Here is a 24,911-nt window from a genome sequence, read left to right as displayed (position 1 = left end):
AAGCTGTGTCTTTGGGACCAATCAAGTTTGATGTCCCATTATGGATAAAATTTTGATCTGACTATAAAGAAATAATGAGAATAATTTGTGGTTTGTAAATGGGCTCTGGAAGTAAATCATTCTCCTACAATGACTTTCTTATTATACCTCTTGATGTCCTAAATTCTCACTTTATTGGATTAGTGGGGCATTGGTACTCTGAGAATGGACAATATTCTTTTTGTTCAGAGCTGAATGTTTTTGTCATGTTAGAGTCATTATTACTAATCATTATCATTTTACCTTAAACCATTTAAGCCATCTGACTGATTTGAGGAGGAAGTGGTAGGAAGGAGGCTAAGAACATACCAAATAGTAGGGGAAATTGTCTGTAAAAGGTAACTGCATTCATTGGATTATGTACATGTGGTTATTTCAAACCAACTGAGACTGCAGGTGTGTTTGGATGGGGGGTGGTGCAGTGCCACGAGTGAGAGAGTTGCAAAGACCGCCCTGAGATGCAGCACAGATGAGTGAACAGCTGTAATGTGACCAATGAATATTTACACCTGGAACTAAACACAGAATGTTGTATCTCTAAAGATTCCAAAGGTTTTCCTAAAAATATAACCAACAATAGGGGGAAAAAAAGATACCCGGATTCCAAGGATCTCACGATGGTGCTGAAAACCTATGACTCCGGCTTCCTGGACTTTCTTAGAAGGTGTTTGGTGTGAGTTTATTGGGGTATATTTGCCTCTGATTTTCCTTTTATTATTATTTTTATAGTTTAAAGTATTATTTTTGAAACAAATATTTTATTTATTTACTTTTAGAGAAAGGGAAAGGGAGGAAAGAAACATTGAATTAATCTGTTGCCTCTTGCTTGCCCCCAACTGGGGAACTGGCCTGCAACCCAGGCATGTGCCCTGACTGGTTTTCAAACTGGTGATCTTTCACTTGGCAGGCCAGTGCTCAATCCACTGAGCCACACCAGCCAAAGCTCTGCTTTTCATTTTAAATACTGTACTTTCCTACATGTTTGCTGGTGAAAGTCTGGGGCCGGAAGAGTATTATGAAAACAATAATAAATGCTGACCATAGAACTTTAGAGCCTATAATAGGCTCCCCCACCTGTTGCCTCATCAGATTCTTCTCACATCCTGTGTGATTGTCAGGGCAGATGACTTACTCTGTTTTAGATATGAAGACTGAGGCTCAAGGAGGTTAAGTGACTGCCCTGGATTATAGTGTGTGTAGAACTTGCCTTCTTCTTGGCTTCAGACTGCCTGGCAGCAAAGTTGTAGGCAATTCTAAATGTCTTCTACTTGGTGAACTGAAGCAGCTGCAACTGCACACACACCTAGTGTACAGTTTCAGGGCCTCTCCCCATGCCAGTGGAGTTTAGAGCCTAAATCCTTTAAGGAAGGGAGTTGGTGAGCTATAAACCATTTATTATGTACAGCTTTTTAAAATCCACCTGCATATTTTGAATCTTAGAAATTAGGTACTCTATTTCAGTCATCACAGAGAAAAAGAAAAGAACACACTTAAAACACCCACCTAGTACAGTCCCTAGTTAGGAAGAGTTTGGAAAATGTAAGTGGTTGTCATTTTAAAAAGAGGTCTGCTAGTCTGTCTGCACGGAGTGGTGAATACATGAGCTGTGTGATATTTGGCAATTCAGTGTCTCTCTTTGGACCTTGGTTTCTTTTTTGTATAAAGTGGGGTATTCCTAAGGTCCCTTCCAGTGATGTCAGTCCTATCATTATTTAGCATTTGTAGAAAGAACATATTTTTATGTTCTGTCATTCTTCCAGGGGGGTAGTTTTAGTAAAACACTCTTCTGGCATTTGTGCACTCCAGAGTTTAGGTTCCAGCTCACAGGATAAACATCAGGTACTGCTGAAAGTTTTCCCATCTGGAAGGTCAAGCTACTCATCTGAGAAATGCAGATAGAGAAGGATTCTGTACCCTTATTATTCCCACTCCCAGTCTCTATAGAATTAATGAGCCTTAATGAATGACAGAAACTCATTACTGAGACAGAGGTGAGTTATCCAGAAATCCCAACCATTCAGAACACAGCTCAGAGCCAAGAAAGACATTATTTTCTTTTTTAGTGCAAAGAGCTGGTTGTTCACAGCCTTCGAGAAGCAGTCAAGACATGGGGCCTGCCACTTTATCATTCCATATTCTGCTAATTAGCAAATTTTAGAATGAGAGACCAGAAGTTTTGAGTCAAATGTAACAGGGGTGAATGTAAAGTACTGCCATAGGTTTTATAGAGTAATTCTGGAAGTTCAAGAGAGGGCAGATATAGCTTAACAGCAGTTCATTTGACAAAGAACTGGGAACTTGAGTTGTTTATGACCTTGATGAGTCTAGCATATAATGCCACCTACCTGCAGTTAGAAGTTGTTCTAAACATGATGTCACCAGTTAGCTGGATGTCACCAGCTTGGATTTCCTATCTAGGAAGATGGCAACTACATCATGTGACCAATAGTTAAGTAATGTTTTCAGATACTTGTAGGATTATAACATAAAAGGCAGATTAGTTGTCTCAGTATGTATAATGCTGATGGGTAGCATAATATATAACACTAGTAAGAGTCGAGTCAAAGTTACTAGGGTTAAAGTTCCTAGGAAGTGAATTTTGGCTTAATGAAAATGAAATACTTTTAAAGAATTGGCATTTTTAAAAATTGTGGTTCTGTGAGTTAGTGTCTTGCTACTAAAATTATTCAAGAATGACAGGATGATTCTATGTTAAGGTTTCTGTCAAATGTATTTTGTTACTGCATTACAGTTTTGGCTGAATTATATCCAAGTCCCCTTATAAACTTAATACTGTAGCATTCTGTAATATCCTTTCTGATATAGCTATAGGTCCAAATTCTGTAGCTTGGGAATTGCAATTAAGCATCATTTTATTTCGATCTTCTTAGTTAACAAATCCAAAATCCCATTGGTTAAGATTTTCTATAATATTTCTTTTTTTTTCCAATTTTTTTATTTAATTATTTTTCAAGTACAGTTTTCTGTCTATTACTCCCATCCCATCCCACCCCCCATCCTCCCCCCTCCCTCCCATTTCCCCCCTTCTCAGTTGTTGTCCATGTATCCTTTATATAGGTTCCTCTAAATCCCTCCCTTATTTCCCCTGAAATTCCCTCCCCTCTCCCCTCTGGTCACTGTCAGCCTGTTCTCTATAATATTTCTTTTTAAAAAAATGTATTTATCTTTAGAGGGGAAGGGAAGGAGAGAATTAGAGAAATATCAATGTATGGTTGCCTCTCATGGGTCTCCTGCTGGGAACTGGCCTACAACCCAAGCATGTGCCCTGACTGGGAATTGAACCGCGATCCTTTGATTCGCAGGCCTGTGCTCAATCCATTGAGCTACACCAGCCAGGGCCTATAATATTTCTTATAAGGAAATTTATAGAACTCTAGAAGACTCGAGATTTATTACATTCCTTGGCTTGTCACATAAATTTACTAAAAAAGATTATTTCCAAAAATTGTTTCCAGGTACTTTAAAATTATGTCATAATTTCATTCTATAATCTTTGAGGTATAACATAGCTTAAACAAGTTCTTTAAAAATTAATCATTTATATCTTATTTAGGTTTTTATTGGAGTCTTTGAAAATGTTTTAGTATTAAAAAATAAAACAATAACCTGTGCTGGGCTTTGTTGGTATGTAGATGGGAACCTTCTCTTCGCATGACCCCTGACCAGGCCCTCAAGCATGCTTGGATTCATGATGCTCGGAACCTCAAACCATGGCCCCGGCCCCAAACCCTGAGGAAATTCGATATCTATTTTCCTTCTGAGGCAAGAAAGGAAAAGGTTCAAAGGCATCACCATTTGGGCAAAAAAGGTACAGCCCTTCAAATAGCCAGTTCTCTTCCCACAGTCATGAGGTCTGGCATCTGTGGAGGACTGCGTGTCAGTTTCTCTGAACTCAACCTTGGATAGAAAATTATTCTCGCTATATCACTACTGGCCTGCCTTTCTTACTTTTGGGACTGTTCTTTCAGAAAACTTGGTTTTAGCTTTTTTTCCCCTTGTTATTAGGATTTTTCATTTTTCATCTTACTACCTTCAATTCCCTTTCTCCTGCTTTCCTTTTCAGTGTCCTTTTCTGCACCCCTATAATTACCTTTTGAATTTTTATCAGATTATGGCATTAGTCAAATATCTTTTATATGCAAATCTCCTACTGGTTATGTACAAGGTCATTGGAGTCAGGTTACCTGGAATTAAATTCAGGCCTTATTATTTACCAGGTATAGACACTTGGTCAACTTACTTACCTCTCTGTATCTCAGTTTCTCCATTTATGAGAATGAGAATAATGCCTATTTTCTACAGCTGTGGAGAAAGTATCAAGTGAATTAGTAAATGTGAAGTGCTTAGAATAATGCCTGGCATGCAGAATGTGCTTTATAAATGAATTGCTTTTATATCATTACAACCAGGATTCCTCTGCTAATGGATGGTTAATAGACAGTTAGAATTTAATTCACATTTGAACAACTTGTTCTTTGTCTTCTCTCTCCTCCAGCAGATGTGATTATCAAAGAAGAGACTAGAGACAAAATAAAAGATGGCACCACTAAGGCTCAGAATTCAGGTGATCAGCAGGGCACGCTACAGCACACAGCTGAGCTTGTCCAACTGCCTCATATAGCGGGAGTGTTCAGTAAACCAGAGGCAATTGTCAGGCCAGAGGAGTCCAAGACCTCCACAGAGCAACAAAGCAAAAACTCCTCCCCCAAGAACACAAGCATCTTACCATCTATTGTATGACCTCTGCTGAGGTGTGTCCTATTCCTTTTCACCAATGATTTGTATTAGAGACCACGCTTATATTGTACAATACTTCAGATTGTTGTTTTTAATGCATAAAGGTTTGTTTAAAAATCAACAACAAAATCACAACTCTAGTCACATGGCCAGTTGGCATGGTTTCTGATATAGATGGAAGAGGATGTCCTTGCATCTTACATTCCCTCCTCATGCCCTCAACAAGATAAAACAATGTGTGCATATATCGGGCGGATGGGGAGCATTAAACACTCAGTATATAATCACCAATAGAACTCTAATTTTTATTTTTACCCAAAGTAGAATTCTTATTTGATAATTACAGAAGATAAGTTCAAAAGAGTTTGAACAACAAAGGGCATTTATCAGTTTATGTAATTGGGGAATCAGAAAGGGTAAGTGTAACTTCAGGCACAGCAGGATCTAGGGATTCAAACAAGGTCACAGGGCTCAGGCTCCCTCTCCGTCTTAGCTTTACTTCTTTTTATGCTTAACTTCTTTCTGAAGACAAGCTCTGCTCAGAAGTTAGATGACTACTATCATCCAGTCAAAATATGCAGTCTTCCTTGGGGGCAAGGACATCTTAGAAATGATTGAACATAAACCAATCACTATGTCTGAGACCTTGGGGTCCTCTGATTGGCCAGTCTGGGTCACAAGGTCACATCAAGAAGGTTGTGGTGGTGGTAGCACCCCATCTGATGCTTCTCTAGGATCACAGTAGCAGAAGGTGTTTGTTCATCCATCACTTCCAAAGTCTAAGTAAGTTCATTTATTTTGCCTTTCTAGTCCTTATTTAACAAATAAATAATCTCTGTAGGGTTGTAATTATAGTGCAGATAAAATTTTACAAGAAACTAAAGATTATAACACCATTTTATTCATTTTGTAATATTCTATGAAGAAAGACATCAGATAATTGAAGCTATGGGTTTGGATGAAATCACCCAGGGAAGATAATACAGAGTGAGAATAGCAGAGGGTCATAGAAAGTCCTAGAAAAGATAAATATATAAGGGTTGATAAAGTTTAGTAGAGTCCCAAAGAGACAGAAAAATAGGATGTTAGAAACTAGAAAGTTTACGGAAGGAAGGATCAAGAATATAAAATTCCACAGAAAGGTCAGAATAAGAACAGAAAATGTTTCTTAAATGGGGTGATATGGACATTAAGTCACAGCAGTATCATAACAGGTAACTTGTCCCATGTCCTATAAACAGAAAGGTATGTAACTGGAAATAAAATTCAAGTCTTCAAGATCTCTTGACATCAGCTATCTTCAACCATGGATAAAGTTGAGGTGGACAGTTGTTTTGTTCTTGAAGCCAAATCCTTGACACCATAGTCAGAATGATTTGGGTTGAATATCAGAAAATATTTCCCAATTTGCATGGTTGTAAAAGGCTGAATGAGTTGATAAATTATGGCTTCTTATTTTTAGGGAACACTTGAAGGCAGGGGGCTGCAAGTTGTGACACAGGTCTAAGGACCTCTCAGTCCAGCATTATTTTTCTCCTGCTATCCATCTGATCATTTTTTCATTCCTGAAATTCCTTTACCTTATTGCTCTATTGGATCCCAAGGAAACCATACACTTGGAGCACTTTAATTGTAATTTTTTTATTTTATGTCCTTGCTCGCATGGACAGGAAAATCTGCAAAATCCAGTGACTAGCATAAGATGACATGTCTTTCATGTGAGTGGGATGAAGATAATGTTAGGGCTCTGTGAGGATATAGAGAGAGGAGCTGTGGAAGTGAGAAAGAAGGGGAGGGAAAAGGGCTGAGCCTACTGCTGGGAGAGGGGAAAGCAGTGGGTGGGCGCCCATCACAAGTTCTCCATCAACCAGTCCAGCAGCTGCAGCCGTGTGACATTCCCCACTGCCTCATCCAGCTGTCGTTCCTTCTCATAGCGCAGCACTGACTGTAGAACTTCACCTACGCTGCGTCCTTTTTCCACCGCGGCAGCTGAGAGCTGAAGTAGCTGTGGAAAGGAAAGAAAGTAGTAGTGGAGGGGCAGAACATCTCATAGCAGGCCAGTAAGGTGCTGCCAAGGCTAGAACAAAGAGGTCAGGTAGACTTTGGAAAACTTCAGTAAAACAGACTCTATAATTAAATGTTGAGAAGACTTCCTTAATTGTAAAGTCTGTTGGCCTGCTTGGCAGAAGAAATTTGGTTATATCACCCTTAAGTAAAAGAAAAGATGTTAACAGACGCTAAAATCCTCGACAAAATATTAGCAAATCACATCCAACAATACATTTAAAAGATCAGACACCATGATCAAGTGGGATTCATCCCAGGGATGCAAGGATGGTTCAATATTCGCAAATCAGTAAATGTAATACATCATATAAACAAAAGCAAAGACAAAAATCACATGATCATATCAATAGACTCAAAAAAGTTTTGATAAAGTACGACACCCATTTATGATAAAAACACTCAGCAAAGTGGGAATAGAGGGAGCATTCATCAATATAATAAAGGCCATATATGAGAGACCTACAGCCAACATCATACTCAATGGGCAAAAACTAAAAGCTTTTCCACTAAGATCAGGAACAAGACAAGGTTGTCTACTTTCACCACTTCTATTCAATATAGTATTGGAAGTTTTAGCCACAGTGATCAGACAAGAAAAGGAAATAAAGGGCATCTAATTTGGAAAGGAGGAAACAAAACTGTCATTGTTTGCAGATGACATGATAGTGTACATGGAAAATCCTATAAACTCTACCAAAAAACTGCTCGAGCTAATAAATGAATTTGGCAAAACAGCAGGTTACAAAGTCCAGGATCAAAGGCATTTTTATATACTAACAATGAATCAGCAGAAGCAGAAATAAAAAAAAACACATTTGATATAGCAAAAAGAAAAAGAAAATACCTAGGAATAAACCTAACCAAGGACTTAAAAGACCTGTATGCAGAAAACTACACAACACTGAAGAAAGAAATCAAGGAAGACACAAATAAATGGAAACATATACCATGTTCATGGACTGGAAGACTTAACATCGTCAAAATGTCCATACTACCCAAAGCAATTTATAAATTCAATGCAATACCTATAAAGTACCAATGGCATATTTCACAGACATAGAACAAACACTTCAAAAATTTATATGGAAGCATAAACGACCCCAAATAGCAGCTGCAATTTTGAAAAAGAGGAGCAAAGCAGGAGGCATCACAGTAACTGATACCAAACTGTATTACAAGGCCACGGTAATCAAAATAGCCTGGTACTGGCATAAAAACAGGCACATAGACCAATGGAACAGAACAGAGAGCCCAGAAATAAACCCAAGTCTCTATGGTCATTAAATATTTGACAAAGGGGGCAGCAACATAAAATGGACTAAAAATAGCCTCTTCAACAAATGGTGTTGGGAGAACTGGACAGCTATGTGCAAAAACAAAATGAAATTCAAGCACCAACTTACACCATACACCAAAATAAATTCAAGGTGGATAAAAGACTTAAATATAAGCCATGACACCATTAAAGTCCTAGAGGAGAACATTGGCAGGAAAATCTCAGATATTTCACACAGCAACATTTTAAATTATATGTCCCCTAGAGCAAGGGACATGAAAGAATAAACAAATGGGATCTCATTAAAATAAAAAGGTTCTGTGTGGCTAAAAAAAATAGCATTAAAATAAAAAGACAACCAACTGTATGGGAAGACATATTTGCCAATGATACCCAAGACAAAGGTTTAATCTCCAAAATATACAAAGAACTTATATGACTCCACTCTAAGAAGACAACTAACTCAATTAAAAAATGGGCAAAGGACTTGAACAGACACTTCTCCTGGGAGGACATATAGAGGATCCAAAGACACACGAAAAGATGCTCAATATCGCTAGCTATCAGATGCAAATTAAAACCACAATGAGACACCAATTTACACTGGTCAGAATGGCTATCATAAACAAAGCAGCAAACAACAAATGTTGGAGAGGTTGTGAGGAAAAGGGGACCCTAGTTCACTGTTGGTGGGATTGCAGACTGGTACAACCATTATGGAAAACAGTGTGAAATTTTCCCAGAAAACTAAAAATGGACCTGCCTTTTGATCCAGCAATTCCACTGCTGGGATTACATCCTAAGAACCCTGAAACAACAATCCCAAAGAACATAGGCACCCCAATATTCATAGCAGCACAATTTACAATTGCCAAGCAGAAACCCAGGTGCCCGTCAGTAAATGAATGGATCAAAAAATTATGGTACATATACACAATGAAATTCTATGCAGCAGAAGGAAAGAAGGAGCTCTTACCCTTTGCAACAGCATGGATGGAACTGGAAAGCATTATGCTGAGTGAGATAAGCCAGGTGTTGAAAGACAAATACCATATGATCTCACCTTTAACAGGAAGCTAAACAACAAAATAAACAAGCAAGCAATATAAAAACAAAGACATTGAAATAGAGAACAGGGGGACAGCAACCAGAGGGGAGAGGAGAGGGAATTTCAGGGGGAAAAGGGGAAGAATTTACAGGAACTAGTATAAAGGACACATGGACAACAACTAGGGGGACTGGAAATGGGAGGGAGGTGGGGAGCACTGGGGGAGTGGGCTGGGCTGGGAGTAAAAGACAGAAAGCTGTACTTGAATAATAATTAAATAAAAAAATAAAAAGAGAAGAGAGGTTAAAATCCAGCCGTTGATGATATGGAAAATATGATTTCCTACTAAGAGTAAAATCTTCCTCCTTCCTGTGGCTGTTTGGTCAATGGTGTTCTTGCTTTCTAAGAATTCTACTGTTCTTAAGTTCACTTTAATATCAGTCCCCATCATTGTCCCAAGTTCAACAAGGGCAGCAGAGAAATATGTCAAAGGACAAAGGTGGATGCTGTCCCTTGCTCCACGGACCAGAGACCCCTGGAATGTTAGAGCAGGAATGCAGCTCAAAGATCCATTCAACCCTCACAAAAATGTTTCCCAAAGAGGTGAAGAGACTTGCGATAGAGTGCTAGAATTAGCAGAGGCAAAAGTCATATCCAGGTCTCTGAACCTGATGTTTAGTTCTTATCAAGTATAAAATGAGAAAATGTATGCAGAGCAACCACTCTGATACGAACATAGTGAATTGCCGTTCGTCTGGAATCTTAGCAGCAACAAACTAAAGTAACCCAAGTTTTATTTTGTGCATTATGCACCTGATTCTATGACAAAAAGTCAAAGAGCAGCCCTGGCTGGTATAGCTCAGTGGATTGAGCGCAGGCCTGCAAACCAGAGGACTTTGGTTCGATTCCCAGTCAGGGCACATGCCTGGGTTGCAGGCTGTGCTTCCCTGCAGGCCAACTCCTAGCAGGGGATGCATGAAAGGCAACCATACATTGATGATGTTTCTCTCCCTCTCCTTCCCTTCCCCTCTAAAGATAAATAACTTTTAAAAAAAGTCAAAGAGCAAATATACAGGCCAAATAGCAGGAACTCTTTCAGAAGGGAAAATTTCCATGTGAGAAACCAAAGTATATGCAAATACTGTTGACACAAATGGAAACACAGAAAGTCTTGATAAAAGAATCTATAAAAAAGAACCAAAGGAAAATTGTAGAAAAAATCCAAAACGAAAACTTATTCAATGGGCAAATAAAGAGAAACATCAATAAATCTGAAGACAGAACAACAGAAATTAGCCACATTAAACAATATAGGATTGATTAAACTTATTTAAAAATGATTAAAAAAATAAATAGACTTCAGGGTCTGTATGACAATATTAAAATGTTTTATATTTATGTCATTAGAATCCTAGAAGGAGAGGAGGAAAAGGGTGGTACAGAAAAAATAGTTGAAGAAGTAATAAATGAAAGCTTCCCTAATTTGCCACAAGAAGCTCAGTGAACCTAAAATAAGATAAACCCAAAGAAATTCACTTTGATTTCAATGTCTCTGGTTATATTTTGCTCGCTTGTTTATTTTGTTGATTAGGTACCACTTATGGGTGAGACTGTCAGCTCAATAAATTCAATAAAAAGGAAAAAAAGAAATTCGCTTTAAGACTTGCTGTAATCAAATTGGTTAAAATTAAAGAAAAAGAAAAATCAAAAGCAGCCATATAGAAATGGCACATTATTTGGAAACAATAAATTGAGTGACAAGAGATTTCTCATCAGGAATCACAGAAGCCAAAAGGATATAGCACAACATTTTAAAAGCACTAAATGAAAAAAACTATCAAAGCACAATTCTATATCTAGTAAAAATATACTTCAGCAATAAAGGCAAAATAAAGAAAATTTCAGATTAAAGAAAACTAGGAGAATTCATGATCAGAAAATGTGTTCTAGTTCTTAAGACAAAAGGGTGCTATCAAAAGGAAACTGGGAACATCAGGAATAAATGAAGAACAATAGAAATAGTAAAAATCTCAGTATAAATAATAAACTATTCTCAGTTCTTTAAAATGTTTTGATTGACCCGCCAAGATGGAGGCATAGGTGGAAACACTGTGCCTTCTCCCACAGCCAAGTTTGAATACAACGAAGGTTTGGAGAACAAAGACACAGCCAAAGAACAGAAAATTGAATTATACAGAAGTCTGACAACAACCAACCTTTCAACCGGAAGGGTAAGAGGGGCGGAGCCAGCAACAGATTGGGGCGGAGCCAGCAGGGTTGGGCAGGAAAGATCCCCTGACACAGGCATGCAGGCAGCCCGGACCCAGTCAGGGTGCAGGGCAGACTGACCGTGGTCGCACATTCGTGCACAGTGAGATGGACCACGCAGGCCCCAGCGGGTGAACCCAGTGTCGGAGGGCTGACGGCGGGGTCAAAGAGAAGCAATGGCAGTCTCGCCTGCCACCTCCCTCCGCTGCAGCCACAGCTGCCACTGTTACTGGGGCCACGCATTTCATCCCACTGCACTCAAATGTGCCACCGCCGTCAGCCCTCAGCGACTGAGCGACTGAGCAACTGAGTTGCCCTGCTCTGGTGACTACCTAGGGTTCCGATCCTGATACGTAACAGGCACGAACAGTACAAAAGATGGCTCAAGAAGAACTCAAAGTCCCAGAGCTGATAACTCTAAGCGGCCAGGAAATAGCCAGCCTCTCAGATGCACAGTTCAAAACACTGGTCATCAGGATGCTCACAGAACTGGTTGATTTTAGTCACAAATTAGAGGAACAAATGAAGGCTAAACTAATTGAAATGAAGGGAAATGCACAGGAAACCAATAGTGATGTAAAGGAAACTGGGACTAAAATCAATGGAATGGACCAGAAGGAAGAACAAAACATCCAACCAGAAAAGAATGAAGAAATGAGAATTCAAATAAATGAGGAGAGGCTTAGGAACCTCCAGGACATCTTCAAATGTTCCAACATCCGAATTAGAGGGGTACCAGAAGGGGGAAAGAAACAGCCACGAGTGGAAAGCATATTTGAACAAATAATAAAGGAGAACTTGCCCAGTCTGGCAAAGGAAATAGACTTCCAGGAAATTCAGGAAGCTCAGAGAGTCCCAAAGAAGTTGGACCCAAGAAGCAACACACCAAGGCACATCATAATTACATTAGCCAAGATTAAAATGAAGGAGAGAATCCTAGAAGCAGCAAGAGATAAGGGGACAGTCACCTACAAAGGAGTACCCATCAGACTGTCAGCGGATTTCTCAAAAGAGACCTTACAGGCAAGAAGGTGCTGGAAAGAAGTATTCCAAGTCATGAAATCCAAAGACCTACAGCCAAGATTACTTTATCCAGCAAAACTTTCTTTTAGAATGGAAGGACAGATAAAGTGCTTCTCAGATAAGGTCAAGTTCAAGGAGTTCATCATCACCAAGCCCTTATTGTATGAAATGCTAAAGGGACTTATATAAGAAAAAGAAGATAAAAAATATTAACAGTGAAAGGACAGCAAACTCACAGTTATTAACCACTACACCTAAAACAAAAGCAAACCAAGAGGACAGCTAGATCAGGAGTGGAACCATAGAAATGAAGAACACATGGAGGGTTAGAAACTGGGGGGTGGGAGGAGGAGAAGCGAGGAGAAGGCACAGAAAATAGCATAGATGGTAGGCAGAAAATGGATAGGGGGGAGGGTGAGAATAGTGGGGGAAATATAGAATCTAAAGAACTTGAGACACGTGGTTATAAACTAAGGGGGGGAGAATGGTGGGGGAGGGAGTGTGCGGGTGGAGGGGAATGAAGGGGGGAATAGAACAACTGTAATGGTATAATCAATAAAATATATATTAAAAAATAAATAAAATACAATGTTTTATGATTGAAATCAACTATAACATTTGCCTAAAAGTTTTTAATATGTGTAAATTAAATACATGAAAACTACAATATAGAGGGAAGTGTAAAGGGGCCTAAATGGTAAGATGTCTACATTCCAGTTTAAGTGACAACTATTTATCCTACATAGACTCTGAAAAGTAAAGTATGGATATTGTCACCCCTAGAAAAACCACTAAAAATCTACACAAAGAGATGTAGTCAAAAATACAGTAGATAAAAATGGAATGCTAAAAAATGTTCAAACAATCCAAAAGAAGGCAACAAAGAGAAAGGGAGGAGAAAGATAAAGGATAAATAGAACTAATATTAAAATGGTAGACCTAAATTCTAATATATCAATGAACTGAATGCAAGTAGTCTAAACATACCAATTGTCAGAATTAATAAAAAATGTGACCCAACTATACTTTAAAAAAACCTCACTTCAAATGATACAGGTAAGTTCAAAGTAAAATTATGGAATAAGATGTACCATAAAATAGCAATCAAAAGAAGGCTTGAACCTCAATATTCATGATCAATTTATTTTTTTATCAAGGGAAAAATAATTCAAAAGGGCCAGATACCCATTTTTATTTCCAACGAATGGTGTTGAGACAACTGTAAAAGAATAAATTAGACCCCTACCTCGTATCATACATAAACCTGAACTCAAAATGGATCACAGCCTAAATATTAGAGATAAAATTGTCAAATATTATGAAATAAAAAAGAGAAAATTTTCATAACTTCGTGTTAGGTCAGTGTTTCTCCATCTGACAATACTGATCTTTTAGGCCAGATTATTCTTTGTTGTGGGATTGTCCACAACATTGGAGAGTGTTCAGCAGCACCCTTGGCTTCTACCAAGAGCACTACAGTAGCAATCCCCCTCCTATTTTTGACAGTAACATATATCTCCATACCAAATGTCCCTTGGGGGCAAAGCTACCTACAATTGAGAACCACTGAATTATGCAAAGATATAACATCAAAACACAAGCAATAAAAGCAGACAGTTATAAACTAGATTTCATCATCAAAACTTTTGCTCTTCAAAAGACTTCAATAAGTTAAAAAAATCACAGACTGAGAGAAAATATTTGCAAATCATATTTTTGGTAAAGGACCTGTATCCAGAATATATAAAAAATACTTGTAACTTTATAACAAGAAAACACCACCGTCAAAACATGGGCAAAAGATTTGTATAGACAATTCAACAAAAAATATATATGAATGGCTAATTAGCACATAAGATGTTCAAATCCTTAGACAATTTTAATGTGTGTATGTCAAATTAAATCCACCACCAAATACCACCTTAATAGCTATAATAAATATTGATGAGGATGTGGAGAAACTGAAGCCTATATAAACTGTCAGTGGGAATGTAAAACGGTACATTTTTGGAAAAGAGTTTGGCAGTTTTTAAAGATATACTTACCATAAGCTGTAGCAATTCAACTCCTTGTTGCTCAAGAGAAATGAAAATGTATGTGCCCACAAAGACTTGTATGTGAATGTTCATAGTAGCACTATTCATGATAGCAAAAATGTAGAAACAATCCAAATGTCCTTTATTGGTGAATGAACAAACAAAATGTAATGTATGTGCATAATGAAACACTATCCAGCAATAAAAAGGAATGAACTACTGATACATACTACATCATGGATAAACCTCAAAAAACATGCTAAGTGTGAATGGCCAGATGTAACACTATGGATTTTGTGGCTCCATTGTGTAAACTGTTGGAAAGGTAAATCTGTGATAGAAATCAGGTTAATGGTTGGCTGAGGCTGGGGGTGCAAAATGAGAAATATAGCTTAGAAAATTCTGAGATCAAGACATAAGGAGTCCCTAATCATATGGATATTAAAATATATTAGAGAATAACAGTAATTAAAATGATGTGCTAGCCCTGGCTGGTGTGGCTCAGTGGATTGAGTGCCAACCTGGGAACCAAAGAGTAGCCAGTTCGATTCCCAGTCAGGGCACAGGCCTGGGTTGTGGGCCAGGTCTCTGGTGGGGGACGTGTGAGAGGCAATCACACACTGATATTTCTCTCCCTCTCTTTCTCCTTCCCTTCCTTTCTCTAAAAATGAATAAAAATTTTTAAAAGTGATACGCTAATTTAAATAATATTAAAATAGTAAATAGTCAATTCAATAAAACAACAGAAAATTTGAAAAAGAACTAAAGGTATTTAACCATCTGAGAAAAAAAAGATTGTATCACTACCTCATGCTTTATATAAAAATAAATTCAAAATAGATCAAAGTCTTAATTTTTTTTTTAGAAAACATAAGTATTGATGGGCACTTAGGCTGTTTCCTGCATTTGACTATTGTAAATAGTGCTGTTATAAACATAAGGGTGCATAAGTTCTTTTGAATTGGTGTTTGGGGATTTTTAGGGTATATTCCCAGCAGTGCAATTGCTGGGTCAAAAGGAAGTCCCATTTTTAATTTTTTGAGGAAATTCCATACAGTTTTCCACAGTGGCTATATCAGTCTACATTTCCACCAACAATGTACTAGAGTTCCCTTTTCTCCACAACCCTCTCCAGCACTTGTTGAGATTGGTTTATGATGGCCTTTCTGACTGGTGTGAAGTGGAATCTTGATGTGGTTTTAATTTGCATCTTTCTAACGGCTAGTGATGAGGAGTATCCTTTCACATGTCTCTGGGCCCTCTGTGTGTCCTCCTAGGAGAAGTGTCTGTTCAGATCCTTTGTTTAATTGGATTGTTTGACTTCCTGGTGTTGAGTCATATGAGTTCTTTACATATTTTGGAGATCAAATCCTTGTCCAAGGTATCATGGGCAAATATGTTCTCACATATGGCTGGCTTCCTTTTCATTTTGATGATGGTTTCTTGAGCCATGCAGAAACTTTTAAATTTGCCCTAGGAGATATAGTGGTGAAAATATTGCTGTGTGGGTTATCTGAAATTTTACTGCCTATGTTTTCCTCTATGACTTTTATGGTGTTGTGACTTATATTTAAGTCTTTTTATCCATTTTGAGTTTATTCTGGTATATGGTATAAGTTGGTGGTCTAAGTGCCCATCAGTAAACGAGTGGATAAAAAAACTGTGGTACATTTACACAATGAAACACTGTACAGCAGAAAGAAAGAAGGAACTCCTACTCTTCATGACAGCATGGATGGAACCGGAGAGTATTATGCTAAGTGAAATAAGTCAGGTGGTGAAAGACAAATATCATATGATCTCACTTATAAGAGAGACCTAATAAACTAATGAGTGAAATAAAACCAGAGGCATGGAAAGAAGGAACAGACTGGCAGCAACCAGAGGAGAGGCAGGAGGGGGCTAAGGATAAAAAGAAGGGGAAGTGACTAGTCAAGGAACATGTACGGATGACCCATGGACATAAACAACAGTGTGGGGATTGACTGTGAGACTGGGAGTGGGCTGGGCAGGAGAGAGCAAAGGGGGGAAAACTGGGACAACTGCAATAGAACAACAATAAAATATTTTTAAAAACATAAGTATTGAGAGAAAATATGGGAAAGTTTTATTAATATCTTACAGAATGTCTTCCAAAATATGACACAAGATCCAGGAAAAATAAAAGAAAAAATGTCTTAGATTTGGTTACATAAACATTTAAAAAATTCTATATGGCCAAAACAATTTGACAAAACACCAAAAGACAAATGATTAAAGAATGCATTTAATATCACAAAGGCTAATTTCCTTATATATAAAACTCCTGGAGATTAACAACCCCCCAAAAATAACAACCCAATAGAAAAATAGGCAGGGGGTATAAACAAACAATTCATCCATGAAAAAGAAAATTAAAATGATTCTTAAACTTATGAAGAGATAGTTACCCTCATTTCCAATAAGCCAAGTGCAAAGGAAAGCAGCAGTTGACAAAGATCACAAGTTTGCCACTCTCTGTTGGTTAAAGTATGGAAAATAGGCGTTTTCATATTGTTATAGTAGATGTGCAAATTGGTGCAAGCTTTACGGAAGGCAATTTGAAGATATATATCAAATACAGAAACAGACATTAATGGTGATCTTGAAGTTCCTTTTCTAAGTATTTAGCTAAGTAGCAATACATACTTGTGTATGCATATATATTACTTGTGTATGCATATATATTTCTAAAAGGATAACTATTACATTGTAAGGGGCAGAGCCTTAGGTATTCACCAGGGAGGGGCAACCCATGTCATTGTGGCACTGTATGTGATGGAGGGGTCAGAGAGGGCACAATGCTGCTTGCTTGACTCTGAGCCAGCTTTCAGTCACTTCCCCTGTGACCCACAAGCAAATTGGGCCCTTCTGATTTCTGGGTGGGTGACTATATGTATGTTCTAGGACCCTGTGAGTCTCTCCAACAAATTCTCCTGTGAGGCCTCGAATTTCTCCCACTGCCACAAGCCCCACAGGTTTTTGTAGTCAGAGGTTTTGAGGTTTTATTTCTCCATGCCAAAAACCTGGGTTACGCAGTTCATCTAGCTCCCTAGTTGTTTCTCATGGTTTATGTACACACAAATGTGGGACTGTCCCATCTGGTGTGCCAGTCACCACCTTGCCCACCAAGTCCTCCTGTCGCTGCCTTGCCACATCATTTCTGCCTTGGCTGCCCATCTCCAGCTATCCTGACAGTCTGGATGAATGTTTCTTCTTTAGCTCCTCAGTAGCTGGACTTCCATACAATGGCCCAAATGAAAGAACATATCAAAACTCCAAAAATAGAATTAAGCAATGAAGAAATAGACAACCTATCAGATGCATAGTTCAAAATACTGGTAATCAAGATGCTCACATAAATGGCTGAATATGGTTGCAAAATAGAGGAGAAAGTGAGGGCTATGAAAAGTGAAATAAAGGAAAATATACAGGGAACCAACAGTGATGGGAAGGAAACTGGGACTCAAATCAACAGCTTGGAGCAGAAGGAAGAAATAAACATTCAACCAGAAGAGGACGAAGAATCTCTGGGACAACTTTAAGCATTCCAACATCTGACTCATAGGAGTGCCAGAAGGAGAAGAGGAAAAGTAAGAAATCAAAAACTTATTTGAAAAAATAATGAAGAATAACTTCCCTAATCTGGCAAAGGAAAGAGACCTCCAGGAAGTCCAGGAAGCTCAGAGAGTCCCAGAGAAGTTGGACCCAAGGAAGCACACACCAGGGCACATCATAATTACATTACCCAAGATGAAAGAGAAGGAAAGAATCTTAAAAGCAGTATGAGGAAAGGAGACGATTACCTATATACAAAGGAATTCCCATGATATTATCAGCTGATTTCTCAAAAGAATCCTTACAGGCAAGAAGGGACTGGAAAGAAGTATTCAAAGTCATGAAAGGCAAGGAGCCCTATCCAAGATTACTGTATTCAGCAAAGCTACCATTTAGAATGGAAGAGCAGATAAAGTGCTTTTCAGATAAGGTCAAGTTAAAGGAGTTTATCATCACCAAGCCCTTATTGTATATGAAATGTTAAAAGGAATTATATAAGAAAAAGAAGATAAAAATATGAACAGTAAAATGACAACAAACTCACAACTATTAACTGAACCATAAAACACAAACAAAGAAAACAACTAGAAGAGGAACAGAATCACAGAAATGAAGATCACATGGAGGGTTATCAGAGGGAGATTGGGGGAAAAGGTACAGGGACTGGAGAGCATAAATGGTAGGTACAAAATAGACAGGGGAAGGTTAAGAATAGTATAGGAAATGGAGAAGCCAAAGAATTTATATGTACGACCCACAGACATGAACTAAGGTGGGGGGGGTGCTGGTAGGAGGAATAAAGGGGAGAGAAAAATGGGACAACTGTAATAGCATAATCAATAAAACACACTTAAAAATAAAACAGTAAGGAAGAAATTGATCACAATGGTTTTCTCCAGGAAGAATAATAGAATGGGAGATAGGATGGAAAAAAAACCTTAATTTTCACTGTACATCCTTTTGTGCCTTTGGATTTTGAACTATGCACATATTACCTATTCAAAAATGCATACAAATTTATTTAAAGGAATTGGGTTAATGAGTATTCCAGTGTTATTGGGTTCAATTCTTGTGTCAGCATGAGAGTATTTGTACACATTAATCTTTTCCCCAAAAAATCTAAAATCATTTTTGGGAAATTCTTTGATATGTACTTCCCCAGCTGTTCCTAAAAATATGCTGATATTCAATGAGCATTAACTCACTAGTTGAAGTTTGGATGTGCTGCTGCCCATCCTTTCCATTCTTTTCCTTTAATAAAAGAGATGGTCATCTTTATCTTTATAGTGGGGAAAATGTATGGGTGTGTGTGTTTTTTTTAGGAGGACTGCAAGTCTACTGTGTCCACTTTAGATAAATATGTTATAGACATTTTAATTCAAAATAATCTAAACCTAGAATGTATTATGTTTTTTATATATGATGTGTTTGACTTAAAAGATGGCTACAGAACAAAAGCTTGTTTCACACATTGTATACATGAAGCTATGCTTCTTTTAATATTTTTCATCAGTCTAAAATTTTTGTGAATACAGCTCCCCTCTGTAAACTGCTATGTGTTAACATAGTTGTCTGTTTTACAGACTGGCAAAACTATAGTGGCTAGACTCTTTACAGTTCACCAAGACTCTTAGGGATATTTGTAGGATTGGAACTCCACATTCTGTTCTCTAGCCCAAACTTGAATGTACACACAGACCACCTGGTAATTTTGCTAAATTGCTAAAATGAAGATTCTGATTCAGTAGAGCAGAAGTGGAGCCTGAGATTCTAAACTTGTAACAAGCTCCTGGCTGACACCAATGTTGGTTCAGAGACCACATTTTGAGTAGCAAGTCCACATATCATACAGTATCTTGTTTAGGTTTAGTGTAGCCTAATCTGGAGGCTTTAAAACCCTGTGTCTCCCCAGTGATCAGATAAACCAAGCAGTCCAGTTGTAGGGTTTACTAATGCTACTTATTAAACAGATAAAATCTTTTACTTTATCTGTCCTCTGGTTTCTGTGAGGATGAATTATTTTTATAAATAATCCCAGCCTCTAGTGCCACCCCTTACTACTTAATTGGTAACTGCCACTGTTCTGCTTTTATCAGTTGAGACAATAATCAAAATCCCTAAAGCTGTGTATGTGTGTTTGTGTGTGGTAGGGATGGTCTCTATTTCTTAATTCAACTATAGTAGCATGAAGCAGCAATTTGTATAAATGTTCATGCTTTCCAGACTGAAAATCTCCCTTCAGTGAGCAGTTCCAAGGTCTACATTGGGAGGAGCAAGGAGTTAGAAGGCACAGCTAATCAGTAGTAACAGTGATAAGCTGACTTCCCATTTGCCTTATTCTTTCATTTTCTCAACAGATTCAGAACTTAGGGTAGGGGGAAAGGCTTATTTACCAAATAAGGGGAAAGGTTATTTACCAAATATCTTCAAAACTCCAATACCACCTAGACAGCCAACTAAAACAATAACGATAGTTTTGAAAAGCTCATCAATCTACATCATTCATGCCCTACTCCCTACTTAACACATCTCAGGATGCTTCCCTGCAGCCCCTTCTCATTCTTTGGGCACTGCCGTCCTATCCAAAATTCAGCCTGAAGCCCAGACCTTAATCTGATTCTTTCACCAAGTCTCTTGGAGATTTTGCATCTATGCAATCCCACCAATATATGCAGAAAAAAATCAGATTTGATTCATCGTATACTCCCACTTTCCCCCCTTTCATGTAATTCTTATTGGGCAAAATATAATTTTACTCTATCCATTATTTCTGCCAAGAGGCATGATCTTTAAATTCTTACTGTCCTCATTCTACTCTCCTGTGGCTATCTTCCCATTCAGAAAGAAGACAACTTAAGACCCCAATGAACCATTATCTTCCTTACCTTTTCTTGGATTCCTTCATCATCACCAGCAAAGTACAAAATAGGGACATTGAGTTCAGAGGCAGCTACCCATTGAAGTACAGCTTGGAGTTGCTTGTTCTGAACGCTATCAATTATGTTATGATTGCTGACAACCACTTTGGGCGCTGCACACCCTTCAGGGAGCTGTCCTGATATACCTCTCAATTCATTATGGATAGCTTGATAGGCATTCTGTAAGACAGCCTCTGCTGTCCCTGTGCCCTTGACTGGTAAACACTCATATAAACTATCAGGAAAGGTTGAAGTTGGCCTGCTAGCATCACCAGACTTATCGTCTCTCAGTTTTGCAAAGGGAGGGTCACAGGACTTGGCAATAATGAGACAAAGCTTCATCACTGAGTCCATCAGATGTTCTACCATCTCCCCATTCATGTGGCCATCTGGCTGGTTGGCAACTATCATGCTCAGCCCAGGAAAGGTACCATCAGCCTCATCACCTTCACTTAGTTTTATGGGAGAAGGGGTTACAGGTCTTTTGAAGATGCCTTCCTTATTTGGTTTTTCTGACACCTTGGATTCAGAGCTACTGTCATTCTTGAAAATGGTCTCAGTAAGTAAATTCCGGATAAAGTTGAAGAAAATGCTCTTTAGATCTTTCTTTTCTGCTTCTTCTTGGTTACCTCCCCCATGAGGACACTTAAGGTTGGTCTCATCAGAAATGACAGGGGGCTTCTTGGTGGGAAAGTTGGTAGTACCAGCAGCATCAAGGAAACTCTGTGCATCCATACTTCCTCCCTGGGCCAGGTGGTACTGAATCAGAAGTAGGGCAGATACAAGCAGGTCCTTGGCCCAGGAGTCTGAATCACACATAAAATTCTCAGGATCCTCTAGGTGATGCACGGGAGGGCTGAGGTTGCCAATATCCAGGGGATATCCAAGGGGATATTCTGGTGTAGGGCTACACTGGTCATTGGGAACTGCAAATGTTACACACTGGGAACCTGGAAATATTCCTTCTTTATTCTGACTTTTATGCCACAAGCTTAGTCCTTCTTTAATAATGTGTTCACCCAAAGTTTCAGCACATGTCTTCTCTGGTTCACGTGGGGGACAGCATATTTTTTCTCTCAATTTACCTTCAGATTTCATTGTTGCAAAATTCACATTTCGTTTTTTAGGGTCACCCATTCCTTTCATGGAGAGAAGGGAATAACTCTCTGACTTGTCCTTGGTTTTCCTGATATTCTCAGGAGGTTTCTTGGCAAACACCACAGTGTATAGCTTATTCAGCATAGCATCCATGATATCTGTGGCCTTCTGGCTTCCATGAGAGAAGAAACTTCTTTTCACAGCTGACACAAAGTCTGTATCAGTCATGAGAGTCCCTGTGACATTGTGGAGATTCTTCATGAAGGAGTCAATGAGATCTGAGACCACGTCTTTTGCATGCTTGATCAGTACCCTCTTCAGCAGGATGGTGGCAATGGTTGTGTCCTTCACTTGGATTTTCAGTGTCTTCATGATGGAGACCATCATATCAGATACCACACTGTTAGCATAGGTCATGATCTTTTGACTGAGAGAAGCTGTAAAGTCATCAGGCCTCTCTTGCCCACTGAAAAACTTTCTCTCCCCGGGTAAGGACCATCTACCCCCTTTAGCATCACCTGCATTATGAGATTCAAACACTTCTTTATAGAAGAAAGACTTCTTAGAAGCAGGATTGTCATCTGGACCCTTGTTTTCCTTGATCTTCAAAGTGGTCTTATATTTCAAATTTGAGGGACTCTGTAATGATCCAAAGACTTTGTCACCAGGGCCATGAAATTTATCTGAGGTAGCATTATTGGAACATTTGGCAACAGTCTCATTCACTAGCTCTGATGCCACTTTACTCAGGCTTTTGTTGAGTGGGGGTTCATCCCCCATATACAATGACTGATGGACACATTTGTTTTCAGAGCCATCAATTCTTTCATTGATCTCCTTGCGGGCCATGGCTATGACTAAGTTTGTGAGGCGGTTAGCATAGAAGGAAACTTCATCTACTGTTCTTTCATTACCAGCGTGGGCGCTGGCATCCTGGAGAGGGTTCTCTCTGTGAGTCACCTCAAAATGAAATCTCCCTGGAGTGCCCTTGTTGGGGGTATTGTAGTAGTCCACTAAGAAACCCTTGCATGGGCCTCCTGAGTCGGTCATTTCCCCACCAAAGGATGAGTCTCCAGGCTTGAAACTAACATCTTGGAACCCTGCTGTACTTTTTTCCAGGTCTCTGCGGAGCCAGCTGAGCACTCTGACAGGATCAGTTGAGGCTTCCTTAAAAACAGACAGGGATTCATCTGACTACCACAAAATAAATATATGGGATATTCAGGACAACTCAAAGATCAATTACAAAAGTGGTTACCTTGCTCAGGCCTGAACTACTCCATCATCACAATAAAAATAAGCAATGTTTATTGAGCGCTTACTATGTATCAGGAACTGTTCCAAGTATTTTAACTATTATCTCATTTAATACTACTTTCAAGGTAAATGTAAATGTTAGCTCTCTTATCATCCACATTTTACAGAGGAGGAAATTGAACGACTGAGAGATTTAGTTACTCCTCTGAGGTTATATGGCTAATTACTGATGAAGCAAGAATTACAACCCAGGTAGTCTGACTCCAGAGCCCACGTCCTTGGCCACTACGCTATATTGCATCTAACAACATATATCTTTAAGATCTGACAGTCATCAGCTACACAGCTGACTTAGCATTTGAACTAAATCAGATTTTCTTGTATTAATATTAATTGCTATTTTCTATGATCTATTTTTATTTAGGTCTCTTATTACAAAATAATTTTTTCAAAAATTATAAAATTCAAGAATAATTGTGCATAATTGATCACTTTGCCAGACTACACAAGCATAATCTGGATATGCTAAATGGCTTCCAATGGACTACTTACTATCACTTAAGTTAATGATCTGACTTATAATTGAGGAGTTAATATCTGTACAGGGATTAAATACAGATTCTTTGGTGGAAATAAACAAATGCACATACTTACATGTTTACATTCTGTAATCTATAATCTTCACTTGAACACAGATTAAAATAAGAATTTATGTAAAAGTATTCTATTCACCATCAAATGTAAAGAATCATTGTAATTTCTGGAGTTGTGCCTTCTGGAAATTATATGTATTGCCCATCTTTAAACATTAATTTGGTATTTTAATTACCAAGTGACATACAGTTACTAGGTACTATTTGTTAAATACTTATGTTTGCCAGGCATTGTGCTAAGTACTTTACACACATTTAATTTAATTTAATCATCATATACACTCTGTAGGGATGGCATTACTCTTCCAGTTTCATACATAGAAAAACTGAGGTATAGAGAAGTTAAATAAACTCACTAGCATTTCACAGCTACTGCATGATGGATGTTAGTATTTAAATCCAGTTCCTGCTCTAAACTTGGTGCTGTCTGTCCACTGCTGTGTTTTGAAGACTTGGAAAGGAGAGAAAAGCAGTTGTGCCAGTCCTCTATAGGGCTGGTTTAAGCTGCTTGTTGGCCCTTGTGCTTGGTCCAAAGTCTTATTGATTCTCAGAATATGAACAATGGCTACTATAGGGAGATTCTGTGCTTCAGTGGAAAACTATGCATAATTTATAGCATACCCTTCCACACTTTCTGATTCTAATTCTCTTGGAGCTACTCTACAATTCTGTAAAGCATAGATAACTGATAGCCATACAATATAATTCCTAGCTATATACATGTTAATTCTGGCCCAGGAAGGATACACCATAGAAAAGGTGCTTCCATTTGTGCATTCACTCCAATATTCCTGATCTATATATAAATGTGTGTTTTAACTTAGATTCTCCTTTGAATGACACCAGTTAATGGGTTAAGTACTATCCTTAATATGAGTTCATTTTTATATAAGT

The 24,911-nt window shown here is 38.4% G+C and overlaps 2 protein-coding genes across 3 annotated transcripts in view; one reads left to right on the top strand and one right to left on the bottom strand.

The window, feature by feature from the left end:
- DYRK4 (dual specificity tyrosine phosphorylation regulated kinase 4) overlaps positions 1-5,042 on the top strand; it is a 31,107-nt gene extending 26,065 nt beyond the window's left edge. The window contains exons 13-15 of the mRNA XM_037064627.1: positions 583-712; positions 3,693-3,868; positions 4,556-5,042. Coding sequence (XP_036920522.1) covers positions 583-712; positions 3,693-3,868; positions 4,556-4,800 — 551 coding nt within the window. The 3' untranslated portion in view covers positions 4,801-5,042. The remainder of the gene's footprint in view (positions 1-582; positions 713-3,692; positions 3,869-4,555) is intronic.
- Positions 5,043-6,356: 1,314 nt separating this feature from the next.
- AKAP3 (A-kinase anchoring protein 3) overlaps positions 6,357-24,911 on the bottom strand; it is a 41,615-nt gene continuing 23,060 nt past the window's right edge. For both annotated transcript variants that reach the window (XM_037064694.1, XM_037064695.1), the window contains 2 exons: positions 20,977-23,274; positions 6,357-6,802 (listed from right to left, as the gene is read on the bottom strand). In XM_037064694.1, the coding sequence (XP_036920589.1) occupies positions 6,647-6,802; positions 20,977-23,274 (2,454 nt within the window). In that variant the 3' untranslated portion in view covers positions 6,357-6,646. The remainder of the gene's footprint in view (positions 6,803-20,976; positions 23,275-24,911) is intronic.

Source organism: Sturnira hondurensis, unplaced genomic scaffold (assembly GCF_014824575.4).
Source record: "Sturnira hondurensis isolate 20B ecotype Veracruz unplaced genomic scaffold, ASM1482457v3 Scaffold0015509, whole genome shotgun sequence".
Classification (NCBI taxonomy): Eukaryota; Metazoa; Chordata; class Mammalia; order Chiroptera; family Phyllostomidae; genus Sturnira; species Sturnira hondurensis.
This window is presented reverse-complemented; position numbering and strand designations above follow the sequence as displayed.